This window comes from Alosa alosa, chromosome 9 (genome assembly GCF_017589495.1).
Source record: "Alosa alosa isolate M-15738 ecotype Scorff River chromosome 9, AALO_Geno_1.1, whole genome shotgun sequence".
In the NCBI taxonomy this organism is placed as follows: Eukaryota; Metazoa; Chordata; class Actinopteri; order Clupeiformes; family Clupeidae; genus Alosa; species Alosa alosa.
The window spans coordinates 10,272,497-10,291,869 of NC_063197.1; the positions used below are offsets into that span (position 1 = coordinate 10,272,497).

The 19,373-nt window shown below is 42.9% G+C and overlaps 1 protein-coding gene across 2 annotated transcripts in view; it reads left to right on the forward strand.

The window, feature by feature from the left end:
- Nucleotides 1-19,373, forward strand: part of negr1 (neuronal growth regulator 1) — a 116,261-nt gene that overhangs the window by 44,013 nt on the left and 52,875 nt on the right. For both annotated transcript variants that reach the window (XM_048252217.1, XM_048252218.1), the window contains exons 3-4: nt 9,257-9,382; nt 17,681-17,812. In XM_048252217.1, coding sequence (XP_048108174.1) covers nt 9,257-9,382; nt 17,681-17,812 — 258 coding nt within the window. The remainder of the gene's footprint in view (nt 1-9,256; nt 9,383-17,680; nt 17,813-19,373) is intronic.

Genomic DNA, 19,373 nt, shown 5'->3' on the forward strand with positions numbered 1-19,373 from the left:
ATGACTGAGGTTTATTTGTGATATGTAGCTTCTACACTGTCAAATGTAACCTCAGATTACAGGTTAGTTGGTTCAACCGTCATACCATTATTTCAGTGTGAACCATATATCAAGCAATTTCTGAGAAAAGAGGAAGGATGCATATTTAAAAAGATACTGGTGAGAAAAAAGTTGATTACCATAAACAAATTAGGAGTCATTTCCATAAGAGTGTGATATCTTATCTTAAAATTACACGCACTGTTAAGCTTTCATATTTTTGATTAATTGCCTCTCAGTGGAGTTTTTAAAGGAATGTTTGCATCACTGGCATTTCTCAGACTTCTTCAAAAGGCTTCCCAAAGTGTTTACACCCCCCATCTGTAGAATTTACTGTGAGTTTGAGTAAGGTAAATGTTTTCGTAAAGAATGTGGATTTAAAAGTTTAGCTCATATTTTGATATTGAATCAGAGCAAAGGTGCTTTGCACTTCATGCTGTATACTACTGTATGTTAAGGACATACATTTGAAAAGCAATCATTATTGTGTTAATAATCATACTTCTGATAGACCCACTGAAATTATACTGACATCACCAAGAGATTTCATTAGTGAGGTAGATAATAGCCTGTTTGCCAGTTCTGTCTGGTCAGACATGTTAGTCTGTATGACAGTATAGAGATAGTGAAAAAAATGGGTGTTTTGTGGGGAAGATGTCCTCCCATTGTGCTATGGGGAAAACAACACACATACACACACAATGTTGTGTTAGGAAAATAATAAGACTCAAACAGTTTGACAAAAACCATTTCTTGAAACATGAATAAGAATGGAAAAAGATTCTTTCCCCAACTGAAAGAAAAAAAAATAAGAATAAATCACCTATTGTTCGGTTCAGATCAAAGGCCGTCACGCGTTTGGTACATCAGTAGTCTTTCCCTTGTGAATGCTAACATCAATGGGAATGTTCGCTCGCCAAGATGATAGGATTTGCCTCCATTGCCTCGCCTAACACAAGGCTGTGTTTGACGAGAAGCCATTCTGGAAAGAGCCAATCACTTCAGATATGTTAATTATCCTCATTACGTCCATAGGCGGGAGCATGTTTGTTTGACAGTATTGTCTTGCTTCCATTTGAAGTTAGAGGACCCTCAGAAGAAAAAAAAAGGAAAAACCGCCACAATGTGTTTGGGGAAAGTAATAGTGTGGAGTTGGGAGTTTGTCTGGGGAGCTCATAAAACGCTGTGCTTACCTGCAGAATGAGTGGAGGCAGAGCGGAATGGGAGAATTCCATTGGGTAAAACAGTGTGTCAGTTTGTGTGGTTTGTTTCCGTGTCTGACACCTAATTAAGGGATTTAAGTTGGTTTGTTTTTTACGGGCCGCTGCTCGCTGGGGGAATTCAAAATCTCTCCGAGTTGACTCTGTACGTTCTCTTAAGTGAGGTGTATATTACCAGCCTGGCATAGAGCTTGATTTTATCAACACATCTGCGTACATAGGTTTTCTGAGTTTGCTTCTTCTCAGTAAACTACTAATAATGTTCACAACAACAGACTGTATCTTAAACATCAAATTAATAGATTACTGAAAGCCTCAGTATTCCATGACGTTGATGTAATAGCTAAACTACTTCAGTTCTTATTTCACTTTTACTTTTGTTTTAGCATAGTGTTTGCATGACGTTATGTTTTGATATGTTTTGGTCCCTGTTGAAAATAAAGACAAGCTTTTTTCCAGCTGCATCCAACAGACAGCCAGTGGGAGAGATAGGCTGCCAGCGGCTGAGGTCTTTCTCCCCTGACTTCCTTTCTTCGTCAACGGGACAAAACCCCTTTTCATGTTGCGCCCATAACACCCTTTTCTCCCACTGAAAGTCTTTGAGGATAAATATTTATTTCAAAATGTTTGGCATGAACACAGAACCACCAGTGTGATAAACATTCTGCACTTTTCTGCCAAGATGTGTGTCTTTGTGCTTAGAATTTACTTTCCCCAACAAGCTTGGAAAATACTTTTCCAGGTCCTGTTCTGTTTAGAGTGGGACAGAAATCTACCAGTTACTCCCAGATTTGGCCAGTCCAAGCTGATCATGCTTGTGTAAGGTTAGCCAAATGAATTAGGAGAACCACACATCTCAACAATAGCAACAATATTAGCGTGTAAGCTATCCCTGACTGTTCCTGGGACAACAAACTAGCCGTTTAGGATGAAATGATTATCGAGAGAACAATGCTCCCTGGTTTTGGCAGCAGGTCGTTTGTTGTTCTATTCAGTGTTGAGATATTAATTGACTTTGTACCCTCTTATTGTTGCAGTCGCGGAAGACAAATGGCATTGAGTGGCTAATGTCCCCCGAGACTCTCGTGCCTGCATGGCTCAACAGTGTGAGGTCAGCGAGTCAGTCAGGGCATTTGCTGATCTGGGCTAAGCAGTCCAGCTGAAAAGCTGTTTGTAAAAAATGCACTACTTAGCTTTCAGCTGCCCAGAGCCCTGGGCACCAGGCCAAATAGCTGCACACTCTCAGAGGGTTTCTCTGGCTCGGATCTGGTCCCGATGCGGCCCATGTACTGTATGGGTGAGGTCTTCCTGTCTCTCCTCCTGAGCTGTTCACAGATGCACTTTTTTTCCTGTGTGAAAAAATCTTAACTGCTTTCAGATTGGTTAGATCAGACTAGGAAAAATAACTTCTTATTTGCAATTGAAATGTATTATTCTCTTTCATGTTTAGCTTAACTTTCATAGATTGCGGGTGTGATTTTTTCTCTCTCTCTCTCTGTCTCCCACACACATACACACACACACACACATTCTCACACACCACACACACACACACACACACACACACACACACACACACACACACACACCCCAGAAGGCCCCAGATGCAGGGGAGAGCATCCCTTTGTGTTGGCCCTCACCCCACTCCTTGCCAAGTGCTCGTGTCGTTGTGTTGTGACAGCAAGACGTGCGTCCTGAGCTCTATAATTGCACTGTGGGCTGCCACTAGGTGTAAAGTAATGGAGTCTCACAATATCCGTGGCAGCAGTCAGCCTAGGAGAGGCTGTCAGAATTCATATAAAGGCGAGGCATGGATCCCACTTACGCGTAGGGAACCTCTGCATTCTAATAGTGCCGCTGTAAGCGTTTCCGTAATTCAAGGTGGCGTCATTAGTGCCTTATTTATTCATCCCTAGGCTGAGGAGCTGATAATACTGCTCCGATCAGCTGTGGCAGTCTCTCTCTACCCCTCCCTCTCACACACACACAAGCACGCACACACACACACACACACACACACACAAGCCTGCACACACACACACACACACACACACACACGCACACACAGATGCACACAAAGATCCCTGTAGGGCTGAGGCGGAGCCGAAATTGCAGCAGAGTGGGCAAACGTGGCAATCACGCCACAGTTAATGAAGTAAGCCGCAAAGGAAAACAACAAGGCACATCACCACAGTTTGCCAGGCCAAGACTTGTTATGTGAGCCTGTTGACTTATTGTGCTGTCGTGGCGTCGTTGTCATATCTCAGGCTGGTGTAGCCACCGATTGAAGAGTGGCAGATCGTGATAGTGTGAAAGAGAGAGGGCCGCCTTCGACCCAGAGTCAAGAAACAACAACAACGACAAAAAAAACACAAAGTAATAATGGCCAGGTTTAAAGGTTAAATAACAATTGGCATCATTATGAGCTCAGTTGAAGACCAAACAAGTGTTCTTTGGCTGCTCCTGACCCTTGGCTATTATCTGTGGATGCAGATAAAGTGGAAAGCTCGTTGGACCTGCAGCCAGGGTCTCTCTCTGCCTCACAGCTAACCGCAGTGTTTTCAGCTGATTGGCTCGGGTCTCTGCCTGTCTCTTGGTCCACTGGGATTGCTTATTTCTGAATTTATGCTCTGCCCGCAGGGTTTTTTCTCCCTGGGAGTCTTTGGGTGGGGATCTGTGGCTGTTTGTTGTTATTTTTTTGTATACTATTTACGTCGTATTTTAAAGTGTGGCTAAAGTAACCTGCTGTTTGTGCTGGACCTGAATTAATGACTCACCAAACCATAACACGAATGTCAATATCAAGTTGTTTATTCAAATTTGAGGAGATAGTTTTGTATTCACCAGCTCCAAAACCAAAGATAGCAACATTATCAAAAAAAGTAATGGATTTTCATGAATCTCTTTCTTTGTTTTCTGGGACTTCAAACCCAGGTTATGAATATGAAGAGGCATGGTAGAAACTTTGGCAGCTAATTTTGTCTGGCCTCACTTACAGTACTATCATATTGCTGTTGGCTTTACCACAGTTTAAAGGTTCTGTCTGAAATTCTAATTCAGTTCACCTTTAGTCAAATTCAGCTAACAACTCCTGATGGTCAACTAAGTGTCTGTTTGCGCTCGAAAATCATAGGTGTTTGTTCACTGCACTGGCTCTTTAAATGGCAAACAAATAAATGCATGCACTCCAAGAACTTTTGTTTTCTTTTTACCCTTGTTTTCTTTTTAACCCTTTTTTGATTTTAGAGGATTGCAATTGGGATTCACACCCACTGTACAAGAAGAGAGAGAGTGATGTCCCTTTTTCCGGTTCCGGCGCCGTCGAGAGAGGCAGCCTGTCCAGGTAGCTCCGTGTCTTTGTGTTTTTCTTACCGTCTTTTGTTTACTTTTTACTTTTTTTTTACTTCGCAACTTTTTTGGATTACACACTTTGAGGAGTGTTTTCATTCTATCCTATGGATATGGATCTATTACAATGCTCCAGCGGCAACAAACTTGTGTGCACAAGGAATCAGCTGCTTGCAATACGACGGAATGCTGGTAGGGTTCACGCAAACATCCCGGAGGAGCTGTGGTGTTTTCGGGGGTGCAGAGTGGGAGTTAAAGTGAGGACTAGGCGTCGGGAGAAGAAGTGGAGATACAAGCCCTCAGTTCCTTCGATGGTTATGGGAAACATGAACTCACTGGCCAACAAGACTGACGAACTGGCTGCCCTGGTAAGAAATCAGAAGCTGTACAGGGATTGTAGTTTGCTATGCTTTACGGAGACGTGGCTAACAAGCCATATCCCCCCAGCTAACGTTGAGCTGCCCGGCTTCAGTGTAGCTCGTTTGGACAGAGACAATAAACTTTCTGGCAAAAAGAAGGGAGGCGGACTGGTGCTATACATAAACAATAGATGGTGCAATCCCGGACATGTTACAGTGAAGGAGACTGTATGCTGTAAGGATGTGGAGTTACTAGCGGTCAGTCTACGACCATACTACATGCCGAGGGAGTTCTCGCACGCCATTGTTGTTTGTGTCTACGTGCCGCCTCAAGCCCTCCCGGACACAGCGTGTGACGTCATTCACTCTACAGTCGCTAGGCTCCAAACTCAGCACAGTGATGCCTTCTTTGCGATCTCTGGTGACTTCAACCACATTACACTGGATTCCACCCTCACAAACTTTTACCAGTTTGTTGACTGCCCAACTAGGAAAAACAGGACAATAGATCTCATGTATGCAAATGTGAGGGATGCTTACAGTGCCACCCCCCTTCCCCCACTGGGGAAGTCGGACCATAACCTCACTCATTTGCAGCCAATGTACAAGCCAAAAGTTCAGAGGCTACCAGTTGCCACGCGCACCTTCAGGAAGTGGACACCGGAAGCGGATGAGGCTTTGAGAGACTGCTTTGAGTCCACTGACTGGAGTGTGCTACTGAATGGAGAGGACTTAGAGGAGGTCACACATTGCACTACTGACTATCTGAACTTCTGTATGGACATTGTTGTTCCCACAAGGACTGTACGCTGCTATCCAAATAACAAGCCTTGGATAACCAGTGATGTCAAGACCCTTCTCAATAGGAAAAAGATGGCGTTTAAGGAGGGGGACATGGCAGAGCTGAGGCGAGTACAGGGGGAACTCAAGAATAAGCTGAAAGAGGCTAAGGAGGACTACAGAAGGAAGATGGAACAGAAGCTGCAAGATAACAACATGAAGGAGGTGTGGGACTGTATGAAATCTATCACTGGCCTTAAGAAGAGCAGCAGCTCTGTGGAGGGAGACCTGGACAGGGCGAACCAGCTGAACCACTTTTACAACAGGTTCGATTGCCCAGCCCCCACCCCACCTCATTACCAGTGCAACACTCACCCCCACCATCACTGGATATTGCACCCCTCCCCCACATTGCGACCACAAACAAAGAGGTGACAACGACCTCAGTCGTCAATAGCCATCAGACACACAGACCCCAGATGCTGCCCCCCTCCCCCCCCATCATCACTGCTGATCAGGCTATCGCACCTCTCCCCCACATGGTGACCACGAGTAGTGCGGCAACAATGGCTTTAGCCAATGGCCATCAGTCTCTAGCCACACGACAACCCTCACAGAAGCACCCCTCCTCCTCCTCACCCTCATCCCCCCCATCATTTCAGCGGACCAAGTAAGTTATCTTTTAAAAAAACTCCATCCTCGTAAGTAGGGATCGACCGATATGGATTTTTTAGTGCCGATACCGATACCGATTTTTTTCCATCAGCCTTAGCCGATGACCGATACAGGCTGCCGATTTTCTTGGCATGTGCACTGGCATGTTTAACTGTTAGCTGCAGTATAATGTTAGATTATGTGTAAGTTAAGTACAGAACTGACTGTGCACAAGTGCTCCTGAAAAAAAATGTTAGTGTAGAGCCCTGCTCTGTAGTGGGAGCTGAACTGGAGTGCATCACTTCAATATCTGACAAAAGGACCCTAAACAAACTGATCAACATCTTGGACAATGAATGTCATCCGCTCTACAGCACTATCAAAAACCAAAAGAGCTTGATCAGCTGGAGACTTCGCTCACTGCCATGCACAACTGAAAGGCTGAGGAAGTAATTTGTTCCTAGGGCCATTGAACTGTTCAATGCCTCACTAAAGGGAAGAGGAGAGATAGACTTCTCTGCTTAGTCTGTCTGCCTCTCCACCCTCTCCATGTCCATGTTTTTTGAGTACTGACTGACCACTACTGTTTACTACTGTTTTACTACTGTTTTACTGATGTACACAGCCTAATGTTTTCACTACTGTTTTACTGCTACACTGTTTTTCATGCTATATTAGCACACATGATCAATGACTGCGGTCAGGCTTCTGATACAATACTGAATGAATGAATGGCTAAAACCCTATTACCTCAACCTGTTCTTGCACTGAAATAGTTTTTTATTCTACCTTGTTCATTATACTTGACTCTCCTATTTGTCTATATTATTCATGCTGGTCTCTAGACCGTCTTGCACTGTTGCACTGTTGGACGAATGCTGGACTACTTTTTGCACCTTCACCATGACACTCACTCTCTTGAGCACCTTGCCAGGCACACATAACTAAGGACTATGATTGGACTACTGTTTGCCCCTGCACCATGACACTCACTCCCTTTAGCACCTCACCAGTCCCGGCCCTGTCACTACAAGCGTCTTATGCTTGATTACCCTCAAGCACATTGGACTTTCTTAATTTAACTTATATAGTGTATTTAGTATTTAGTTTTGTTCGTTTTCTTATCTTTCTTATCTTCTACTGTCTTTAATGTACAGTGGAGTTTAGTTATATGTTTATGTGCATGTTGTGTGTTATGTCTGTATGCTACTGAGACCCTTGAATTTCCCCTTGAGGATCAATAAAGTATCTATCTATCTATCTATCTATCTATCTATCTATCTATCTATCTATCTATCTATGTATTTTGTATATTAATTCATAAACAAATACATAGAGCCATGCACATTTCCAGCCAATCAGCGCACTGCTTCAAGAGCGTGGTCAGGGGAGGTGTAAATCCTCTCATCAGAATTGCGAACGCTGCCTTCAACACTTATGCTAGTCAATGTCAGAGTCATGGGGGGAGTGGTCTAAATTGCTCTAATAACTACTGTAGGATTAACAGTTATTGCACACACATTGTGATATATTCATGTCCAGCAGAACTGAACGTGACATGAACCAGATAGCAACTGATTCAGGATCAGATTTGTTTCTGGTTTGGACTGGACCTTTTCCGGGCTGAGCTGTTGTGTACACATAGGACTCCATTACTCCTTTTCAACCTGATCAAAGCAAGTTGTACAGTTAAACTGCCTTTATCAGCTTCAGCAAGGGGTTGGGTTTCATATCCTGTCAACTCTCGATAGATGCGATAAGCCTCAATGGCAGATAATTTTCTTCCGCTCTTCCTAATAGCTGTTGACTGCACTGTGGAGAAACAAAAAGCTTGTCAAAATAACACACACTCTTTGAGGCAGCTTATTTTACAGGGTCATCACACAGTTTTTGTCACTGTGAAAATAGTGCCAGTAACCACCCACAGTTTGTAAAAAAGAACACTACTACACCTGGAGGCTCACAGGCAAAGGCCACCTGCAAGATTTCAAAACACTACTGCACCTTTCGACACAAAGGCCCATTCTCAGACTCGGCAGCACTCCGATCATGTAGGGGTGAAGTAATAACAGAAACAAACTAACAGTAGAGTCAACCTGAAGTCTACAGCAATGGCAGCATGGATTGTGATAAAGTAGTGGATAAAGAAAGAGTTGCCACTTTTTGAAAGTTACAGTTAGAATATAATGAAGATATAAGTAAGGATTGGTTTTTCAGTGTTCTAACAAGACGTCATGAGCACATCAGCTGACCTGACTTAAGTTTCACGCACACACAAGGTGTAAATTGGGAAAAGTGTGGGGTGTTTTGCGCTACAGTTGCAAAAACTGGCTTGATGGATGTGTGGCAGTTGGTTGCGAAATGATTTCTTCAGTTTGAGTTAAAGTCTTATCCTAAATATATCATGTGCCCACACAATACAAACAGTCTTATGTTTTTCCTGAAAGTAGGCCATTTCAATCAATGCTATATTGTTTTTTTTTTCTTTCTTTTTTTCTTGCAGTTGAAAAGGTATCATATAATATGACCAGTATCCTTTTCTTTTCAGAGAGAGAGGCACTAAAACAATTTCTGTCCAAACTTCCAGTAATATAATTCTTGCATCCCTTCTTTTCTTTAAGATGTTTTAGGTGTTTTTCAAGTAGTTTATTCAATAGGCAATGGCTGCTGTTGATGAGACATCTTTTTATTGTTAAGGTGAAATCTTCTAGAGTTATAAAGAGTGCTTTGTCAGCATTGCATGACTGGATCCCTCAATTTTGCTATTTTTGCTAAACCTTATCCACCCCTCTCTTCTCCCCTTTCTCTCTCTATCTTTCTATCTTTCTATCTCTCTGCTATGTTCTCCTCTCGCAGTTCCTCCCAAGATATATGACATCTCATCTGATATGACGGTAAATGAAGGCAGCAATATTTCGCTCCTCTGCATTGCCTCTGGCAAGCCAGAGCCGACGATCTCCTGGAGACACATCACGCCATTAGGTGAGTTTAAATAAACACTCATTTATCTCTCCCCCCATCATGCAGGAAGAGATTAAAAGAATAAACCGGGTTGTTGGGTGTGAGGTTGTGTGCTAGAGTGAGTTGCCCTGCCTCAAGCTCCCTGCAGCATTACTCTCATCAGCACCAAATAGCAGCTAAAGACCAAACTCTTCTGCAAAAGCTCCTGGACTCTTTGATACAAATTATTGTCTTCCTTAGCTGGCACTTAAATATTGGGGACAAAAAAAACAACATGCCAAATGTAAATTCAATGTAAATATGTTGGAAGGTGGTTTATTTAGTGTGTTTACTGAATGCACAGTATGGAGGGAGATTCCTACCTTAGAAGCTGCATCCTGTTGATGGAAGTTATTGGACAAGTTTCAGGATGACGTCTTTGACACAACATTGACTTCACTCTGCTGCTGAATAGTGATGTTGTTATTAGTTTTCAATGTGTGTGACCTCCAGCTGACTCCGATCACAGTGTAAAGTAATGCAGACAAGGACCCTGAGTCCACGAGGTAAAGATAAAACATGACTCAGACAGACAAAGAGAAAGACAGAGAGATACAGGGAGAGAGAGACTGATATTGAGAGAGAGAGAGAGAGAGAGAGACAGAGAAAGAAAGATAGTGATAGAGTGAGAGAGAGCAAGGAAGAGAGGAAGAGAGTGAGAGACAGAGAGAGACAGTGAGAGAGATTGTAAAACAAATCAGAAACCACAGGCACACCATGTTATTTTCAAGAACCTGGGATTAACGGTGAATTCCCCGGTGCAACCCGGCGTGTGTTATTTAGCTCGCTGACTGTGGTGTCACATCCCCTGCTGGGCTCGAACCCATGACCTCAAGAATGGCGGACGGGCATGCTGCCAACCAGGTTAAAAGGCACAGATGCTAGCGTCATCACTCGTATGCCTTTTGACGATTCAGAGGGCGTTGAAGGGGAGGAGGGTTGCTCCGCACACAGTCATCCCCACCACCCCCCCCCCACCCCCTCCCTCCCCACCTGCCTGCTTTTCTTGTTTTGTTTTTGCTTGGTGTGGCTAACACAGTTATCACTGCGCCGGCTTTCTCAATAATCTAATGATGATGTTAGATTCTCCCTGCTTGTCCTCATATGTAAGGGAACCATGGCACCGCTGATAACCTGATAAAGCTGATTGTGGCAAAAAGGATTGTTTCACTTCCCCTCTGTTATCACAGAAGAGAGATCTCAGCCCTGGCACTGGGCCTCACGTGGGACAGAGGAATAGGAGACAGAGAGTCACATTGATTGATATCGCAGCCGAGCGAGGCGGCAGTGAACGTCGCTGTCCCTCTGCACCTGCAATTCACCACCAGCACAGCTAATAAACTCAGACCCTTAGCCCACCTGACTTTAGAAGAGGAAACACAAGCAACCAAAAACAAAACACATTAAATCCACAATGTGGATTAACTCAGCGGCGCTTTGCTTACACAAATTGCCACTGTGTCAAAAAACAATCACACGAGTTGAAATGGAAAGCCTTGGTCCCAAAGGCGGAATTCTCCTCTGCTCCCTTTCAGAATGTTTCAGAATGTTTCCTTATAGGCCAATGTGCTTGTTGTTCAGCTTGTTTCCTGTGTCCCATATGCAGCATCGTTCAAATGAAAGGACTTTTCATTCGATGCCTCCAGCTCTGCTGCTGATTAATTATTTCTCACAATCTTTTTGCAAACTTTACATAATAAACAGTCAATGCAGGTTGCGTTTCATCTGGTTGTTGGTTATTACTCTCTTAAAGTGATTTTTTGTTGTTGTTTGTGGTGTTGTGACAGTTTGAGGCTATTCATTAATGTTTCATCTTAGTAATCTGTAAGTCCAATTGCTTTTCCACCATAACAAAAAGGCATGCAAATATAATGATTATGAGTGCTTTCCCTCACAAATCTTCCTAATGCTGTTAAGGGTCACATAATTCTGATGTGGGCCACTAGTTACGTCAGAGGGAATAGAGGAGAACTGGGAGAGCCCTTTCAAATTGCATGCATAGTTTGAGCAGACACAAAACATGCTTTGATACGCTGTTCTTTTGTGGCCCAAAGCCCAGGGATTCAACTTTGACCCTTTGAAATTGCTGACTGAAATGCCTTTCATTGTTTTGTACATACAGATGTGGCCCAATTCTCTCTGCTTTCAATGGCACGGCTTTGTTAAGGACAATATGGGACAGACATATATGAATATATTAGATCCAGACATTGACATATGTCAACATGTAAGCATGTATAATCGAGACATAAACTTGGAACATGACTACATTTCTTCATCTCTGGCTCTCTTTTAACAACCTGCTAAAATGTCAGCATAAATTATAATTGATATTTTCACAAAGTCATTACTGAGTATCAGAATCACAAACTGAATTCACTGCTGTTGTGTGGAGTCATTGGAATCTGTAAATTTCAGCTGGTAAGCAGTGGTCAGTGCTCCTGGTTTAATTCTTTTGTGTGAGGATGGTGAATTTTGACGCTCATTAAGTGTGTCTTAGAGAGCTTGGCAATTTCCTCCTCCGTTCTAATCTTTCTGATAAGTGTGGGCTGAGTCGCAGAAGAATGGAAGAGGATAGAAGTGATGGAGCACAAGGAGTTGAGCTAAGCCAGAGCAGAAGAAGAAGACTCGGCCATTTGGAACCAGCTCATAAGACTTGGCAGGAAGCACGACGACTACAGATCTGCGCTAAATCCAAAGGCACTTGTGGCGGAAGATTCTCTCTCTTGAGGACTACGCCTAGTTGAAAGAGCTGGGAATGTGTGTTGTCATTTTCCAAGGTTAATTCTGCTCTTGCTTCCCAGAGTGCGCTTTTCCAGCATGCCTTTTGCATCTTCGACTGAGACACAGCGGGTCCTACCTGTTTGAATTAATTAGCATAGTGGTGAGCTGGCTACCACAGTCATTAACGACGGAGAGCAACATTTTAGCAGCAGTTATGTATCACATCCATGAAATACATACCTCTAATAGAGTTTGATGATGTTGCAGAGAGCTATTTGTTATTTATCATTTATAAAGTAACTACCAAACAGGCCTTTTTATGCGTCTGCTTGTCCACAACAAGCAAATAGACCCTTTGTATTTACACCATTTGGAGAGCATCATCACTGTTTTATCACTTACTTCTTTTCACCTGTTTTCTATGAAAGCCTCCCCCCCTTCTCTTCCCCACCAATTTCCCAGCAACCCCTTCTAAAGGCTGCTGGGAAATTGGTGTTGCTATCGACGACCAGCCAAGATCAGCTACTCTGTTTTCGTGTGAAAACTTCACAATAGTGGACTCTCTTGGATATCTTATTTTTTTCTCACAGATGTAGCTGTCCCTGTATCCAACATTTTATTTCCTTTAAAATCCAAAAAATATCCCCTTTATTTGTCAAGAGATTGAATTGAGTTAAGGAATATCAGAGCCTGCCAATATGCTGTGGCTGTTTCAGATTGTAATCTTAGGAAGGGGATGTAGGTGGATAACTCTCTGGAGTGTAATAATTAATTGATTTAACTAGTCATAAATGGGGGGAATTGCAGACTGGGAGAATAGGGAGAATTTAGTGAGTGTTAAAGGAGCCTAGCTGCTTAAAGCTAAACTCAAAAAACTAAAATTAGAATTAATTCTGATATGGCAAATTAACTAAAATGGTTGCACTTCTATCATTCACTTTTTTATTGTATATCAGGAAACCTGATGTAACCTGGTTATGGCCCTGTCCAAATCTGTAAATCAAATCTTATCATCTGCGGTCCATGAAGGGTCTGCAATAGGTGGCTGTTCTGTATGATGTAATTTCCTCTTCCTCATGCTGGTCTATAGCATTTCCCATCTTCTTTTCATACTGTTGATGTGACTGTTCCCTCACTCTGGGGGATTTGGTGAGCTCACCTCAGCTGCCTCAGCTACAGCAGTCTAAAGCCCATCTGCAGGAGTCCATGTGCAGTGTGCCTGTGGAGGAGATTGCATATGACATGAGGGGACCCTGCTGTTATGGCAACATGCATAGAGCCTCCACCTGCATTCTTTATCCGACTCATTCCGGCCCTTTTTGCATGCTTGCAGTCTTCCACAACTTGCACTCTGTTGAGTCGGTTACTTCTACACAATTGGTAACTTGTGTCAAGCAGAATATGACACGCCAGCCATTGGTGGGTTTCATACAATACCCAGTGGAGGCCAAGATGTGGACCAGACGCTCGATAGTCAGCTGAGCTGTTGTCCGCTCTACCGAAATCCAATCTGGCACCATGCTCTCTTGAACGTGTCCTTGGGCATTCTCAGATTGCTGTGTGGTCGGTCTTGTTAGGTTGGTTTGTTATGTTGTCATTTTTTCTTCCCTATTTTGTCCTTGTACCAAAATTGTTCAGGCTGGTTTCAAGGCCATTGCTATAAGAGCTCATTGATAGCGCCTCCCTTCGCAATGCTTGTTGTTGGTTTTTGCTTCTAGTTATTTACTTTTATCCCATTCAAGCCTAATGCTGTTAGGGTTGATGGTACGAATGTGATATGGATTTCAGAAGTCCCAGTAGCTGACTGTCCTGTGTCCACTAAGGGCTTAACAGCAGGCTACTTATGTAACCAACTGGCTTGGGTCTTCACAAAATCCTGAAATTGTATTAGGCCTGTTCATGCTTGGTGCGAGAGAAGTGGTACAGCCGTGCTGTGTCCTTACGGATAAGACAGCACTTCCTAAGCCTGCTGTCTGGAAAGCAACAGTGCCAAACATGAAGCGCTCAGCTTCAAAAAAATACAAAACCGTTTATTCAACATTCAGCCATGTTGAATGTAATTACGTTAAGTATGCTGTCTAGTCACTGGTGAATATTTTCATGTATCATAAGCAATTTGGAATAAAAAAGCAACCTTTTAAAAACCTGTTAGTGCAAAAAAAGTGCTAAATCCTGGCCATTTTAGAGTTCTCTGCTGCATCAATGTGAATCATAGCTATCTTCAGCATGTGCTACAGTAAAGACCTCTAGAAACTCCCACAGTCGTCCCCTGGAAATATCACTGGCAGTGTCAAGTATGTTTTTTAACACCAAACAAATATTCCAGCTCTTTCCAGTTACATGCTCATCCCTTTAACAGATTGTCCCAGTGGAGTTCGCCGCTTCTGCAGGTGTGTGTGTGTGTGTGTACAGTATGTGTGTGTGTGTGTGTGTGTGTGTGTGTGTGTGTGTGTGTGTGTACAGTATGTGAGTGTGTGTGTGTGTGTGTGTATGTGTGTATGTGAATGTGTAAATGTGTGTGTGTCTGTGTCTGTGTCTGTATGTGTGTGCATGTGCACATGGGATTTACCTTGCTTTGCTTCCAGGGCTATGCCCCCACCAAGCGTAAAGCAGGATATAAATAGATTTCACACTGAGTAATATTGCGGTGAGGATATATTCTGACCAGGCAGGTTTTTTCCTCTCTATTCGGCTCCTTCCAGTGTAAGCATGTCTACTGCACATCTGCCTGCCTGCCAGCCAGCCTGCCTGCTGCACTGCATTGCATATCTGATAGTGGACACTGCGCCAGATCCGGCATGGATCTGGCGTAAATCTAGGCTAGAAGTGGCTATGAGATGTGGATCCGCGCTGAAGGTTTTCTCATGATTTGTGAGCTCTGCTGATTCACTAACAGTCCGTGTTGCCAGGAGCTTTTGCTAAGTAGGCCGGTGGTACTGTATCAAAGGACATTTCAAAATAACCCCTGTGGCAGCAGCTCCTTTTGCCAAAAAATTTCTTTTCCCTAAATCAAAAACAAAACGCCATGCCATAATTTCCTCAACTAATCTATTTCAGCTTGACTCATGTGTTGTGTTGTGTGCTTTGTGTTATATTGTTATTTGGTGAGTGTAAGCCCTTCAGTTTGTCTTCAACTATGGTATCTCAGCGCTGTGTGCCCTAAACACTGGAGTAATTAAACATGCACTCCAGTCTCTGAGGTTTTTGTCTGAGTAGTGAAAGCACATTCGGGGTCTGAGACGCTCAAGCGTAAAACAACAGCAGTGCAGTGATTGACAGATGATTAAAACAAGCACAGAGGAGTGATGTATTACGCAAGATTTCTCATTACCACGTGCGCTTCACAGGGGCTCCAGGATCACCAAATATGGCCCTGCACTGTCAGGGTAGAAACAGAAAAGAATGGAAGGAACACACACACACACACACACACACACACACACACACACACACACACACACACACACACACAAACACTCTCACACAAACACACACTCAGCCTAAATGGAATCTTAAATTTAATTAAAACTGAAAGTATGACATGACATGACAAAGAACAATTTGTTGAACCTCAATGACACAACAGTGAATAGACAAGCAATTATGAGTTATCTTACTGTGAAATAACTGCATTGTGTTGTATTGACGTTCCAGATGGCAGTTGAAAGTTGCCCATCTTAGCCAGTCTTTAGTTACTACCTCGGAGGACTCGAAGCAACACCACAGAAAAGCTGTCTTCCTTATGGGTTTATTCAGGCACTTTTTATCTTCTGTGGTGGGGCTACCACCCCTGCTGACTGGCGGTTTAAAAAAGAAACACTGTGAAAGAAAAGCTCCCTGCTCGCTTTAAAAGACTTCAGCTCACAGTAGGGCCAGAACTGGAGAAGCATCCTTCCTTTTTTTTCTTCTTCTTCCTGAAGTCAGCATCCAGCTCCTTTAGTCTACCCTGAATTCCAGTTCTGGAAATTGCCCTCTCACTAAGAAATAGATGAAAATGGGTTCAGTGGTACTTTATGTCCCAGTGGGCTTGCCGTAACAAAATGACACTTTTGAAATTAAATATTGACAAACCTCAAATTATCAAGGCTACATTGTTAAATAGATGTTTGAGTGTTCTCATCCTTTGGCTATTGTTGACGTAACTAAGGTTTACAAGGTTAGATGAGAGTTCTGTCTGAAAGCTACTCTCTGGTCTCTTTCCCAATTCTTTGTTCTATGTTCTATGTCTCGGCCTGTTCTATGTTTTGTGTCTCAGCCTGTTCTATGCTCTGTAAGTGCAACTCAAACATCCGTGTTATCCTGTTTTAAAGAATACGTGTTAAAGAATTAAGAGGACTGCTAGACAGACATGTTTTAGGTCCAAAGCAGATTCATTTTTTAGATGAACTATTGCTAGGTCTGATCTTGAAATCTTCTCCCACATGTTTTTTTTTCTTTTGGCTATAAAATATGTCATATTGCTTTAAGTTTTGGCATTACAGTATGTGCATAGCAGAAACAGTGCTGTCCCAGTAAGATGCAACACACTGTGAAATTGGGAAATAAAAACACTCGTGAAATTCAGCTGAATAAATCTGAAGTAAATTAAATGACCAATCAAACAAACATTCGTTCACGTTGTAAACAGAACAAAACCCCTCAGAAATTCATCCAAAGACTCAACCGTTTCTGAAGTCAGCAAAACACAAAAAGATGCTTAAGCCTACAGACTTCTATACTGGCCTGGCAGTAAAAAAGAGAACACACTGGCTGCTATTGCCTATATATATATATCAGTCTCTCACACATCTCGTCTCCTCCTTATAGCAGTGTGAGTGTGAGGAGCCTGGTGTGGGTGGGAAAAGATTGGCTATCTAATCAAAGGCTTTGGGCGGCTGCTGTAAGATAATAATGAGTGGCAGAGCCATCCATGCATTTCTATAGCTGTTGTCTTTTAAAATCAAGAGGCCGGAAGATGGGGAGAAATGAAATGTGTCCTATATACTTTATAGAGCATGAAGGGATGCTTTAAATACAGAACAGCTAATGCAGTGCAGAAAGCAGAAGAGCTTTGGTGAAAAAGACAATGACTTATTCTCATCAGTAGAGCACAGCGTCTAGTCAACACGTACAGTTCAGCACCTTCTATTCCAGACTGGCTCTTCCTGTGATGTCACTGAGTACACGTACTGTATATTCATCTTGACTTCTGCCTGGTTTCAATGATGGCTTGCACCTGTTCTGTTTTCTACCCTTTGTTTTTTGTTAGGCTTGTTTGTTTTGTTTTTCTGAGCTCCTTGTTGTATGTCTTGTTTCTTCTCTGATCCTGCTGAGGACCAGCATGTACTGTACCCAGAGACTCTGATAGAGCACTTCAATCACAGCAGAAGACATGCTAGTATTTCAAACATTACATTACAGTCATCCTGCATTTCATGTGGCTCATTAAATGCCTATATGGAGGTTTCAAAAACTGGTGTGTTTCTTCTAGTTAGATCTACAGTATATATGTACATACATGCACAATCACTGAATTTTCAAGTAATATGTATTCATGCGTTATTTTGTGTTGCACAGCCAAGAAGCAGGAGAGCGGGGAGTATTTGAACATCACAGGAATAACTCGAGATCAAGCGGGAGACTATGAGTGTGGCGCGGGGAACGACGTCTCCTCACCGGACACCAAGACCGTGAGAGTCACCGTCAACTGTAAGTGTCTGTCACAGTGATTGTTTGGGCTATGACTGCTGTCCGTCTGTGTTGTGTTTGTGTGTTTGTGGAGGTTTGTTAAGTCAGTGTTGCAGTGTGTTTCTGTGTGTGTTGGGTTTGGCAAAGTTTGGTAAGTCATAGTGTGTGTGTATGTGTGTGTGTGTGTGTGTGTGTGTGTATGTGTGTGTGTGTGTGTGTGTGTGTGTGTGTGCTCGCTTGGTAAGTTCATTCCGGCTCTGACCGTGGTGAAGCTGTTTGGTGGCAGCGCAGTACAGCTCAACAGTATTATTCTCCCACATTTCAATCTGACCAAAACTCATGGTTGAAACTTTTCTGTGTTTGTGTGTTTAGCACGACCTTGAGTTCCTAGAAAGGCGCTATATAAAAAACAATGTATTATTATTATTATTATTATTATTATTAGCATAGCAGTACAACACAGCACAGCCCCCTGATTGGCTCCCTGGCTCCCTCCCTCTACTATCTTTGGGTGCTCACTCAGAGCCTCCTCTTCTTCTTCTTCTTCTTCTCTTTAGCGTTTTTTTCCTCCCAGATCTTCCGTCTTGACTAAAATTCATAGTTGGAACTTTTCTTAATATTTAATGAGAGAATTCCCTTTTTGTCTGGCCAGAGATGATTAATTTTGGGTCTGGACCAATCTCAGTGTTCGAAGGCCTCCTCCATTATGGAGGTAATGAGTCTTTGAGAAGTGTGAAAAGACAGTAATGAGCGAGTCCTGCATTAATGAATTATGTTGGCTTTACTCATCACGGTCACATGGAAATGTGCCTCCTCTGAGTGGAGAGCGGCGACACACACACACACACACACACACACGTATTTTTCTTCTCCCTTCTCTTTTTTCCGCCCCCTGTTTAAAGTCTTTCCTTCCAGCCGATGCACCATTCCACCAGGTCATTAATCTCTTTGTCTGTGTTGATACCATATGCTGAATCACACTACAGAGAAAGAGCTCATCAATCTCAGCTTCATCTTTTGAGTAGGAGGAGGAGGAGGAAAGAGAAGAGAAGAGAAGGAAAGTGAAGAGTGAAGTGAAGGGGGCCATTATGGCTGTTTCCGCTGTCCCCCTATCCTACTGTGATCAGTATTCACTTATCCTTACTGTGGACGAGTGTGATCTGTTGGCATATTCCTTTTGTAATGATGGAATTCATTTTAGCTGATGACGCCAGCTGTGTTAAAGGCTCAGATATGAAAAGGGTTTGCATCCTTCACCCGTGACATCACGGGACTCTTATGTCTAACACCACAGATGATTTATTTATTTATTTATTTATTTTTTGGTGGGGAGTATGTTAAAACAAGACGTCTTTGTTTGTGTGAAGATGTCCTCTAACACACCCCCCCCACACACACACACACACACACACACACACACACATGCACATACACAACTCCCTCCCCAACCTCCTGTTAATGTTGTCAAGGCTGTTGAATGACCCCTTTCATGAAATTAACGTGGTTAATGTCCATCTTCATCCAGCTTATTGCATTTTGATGCAGCCAATAAAAAGCCATCTGTCCTCGCGTTCTGAAGACA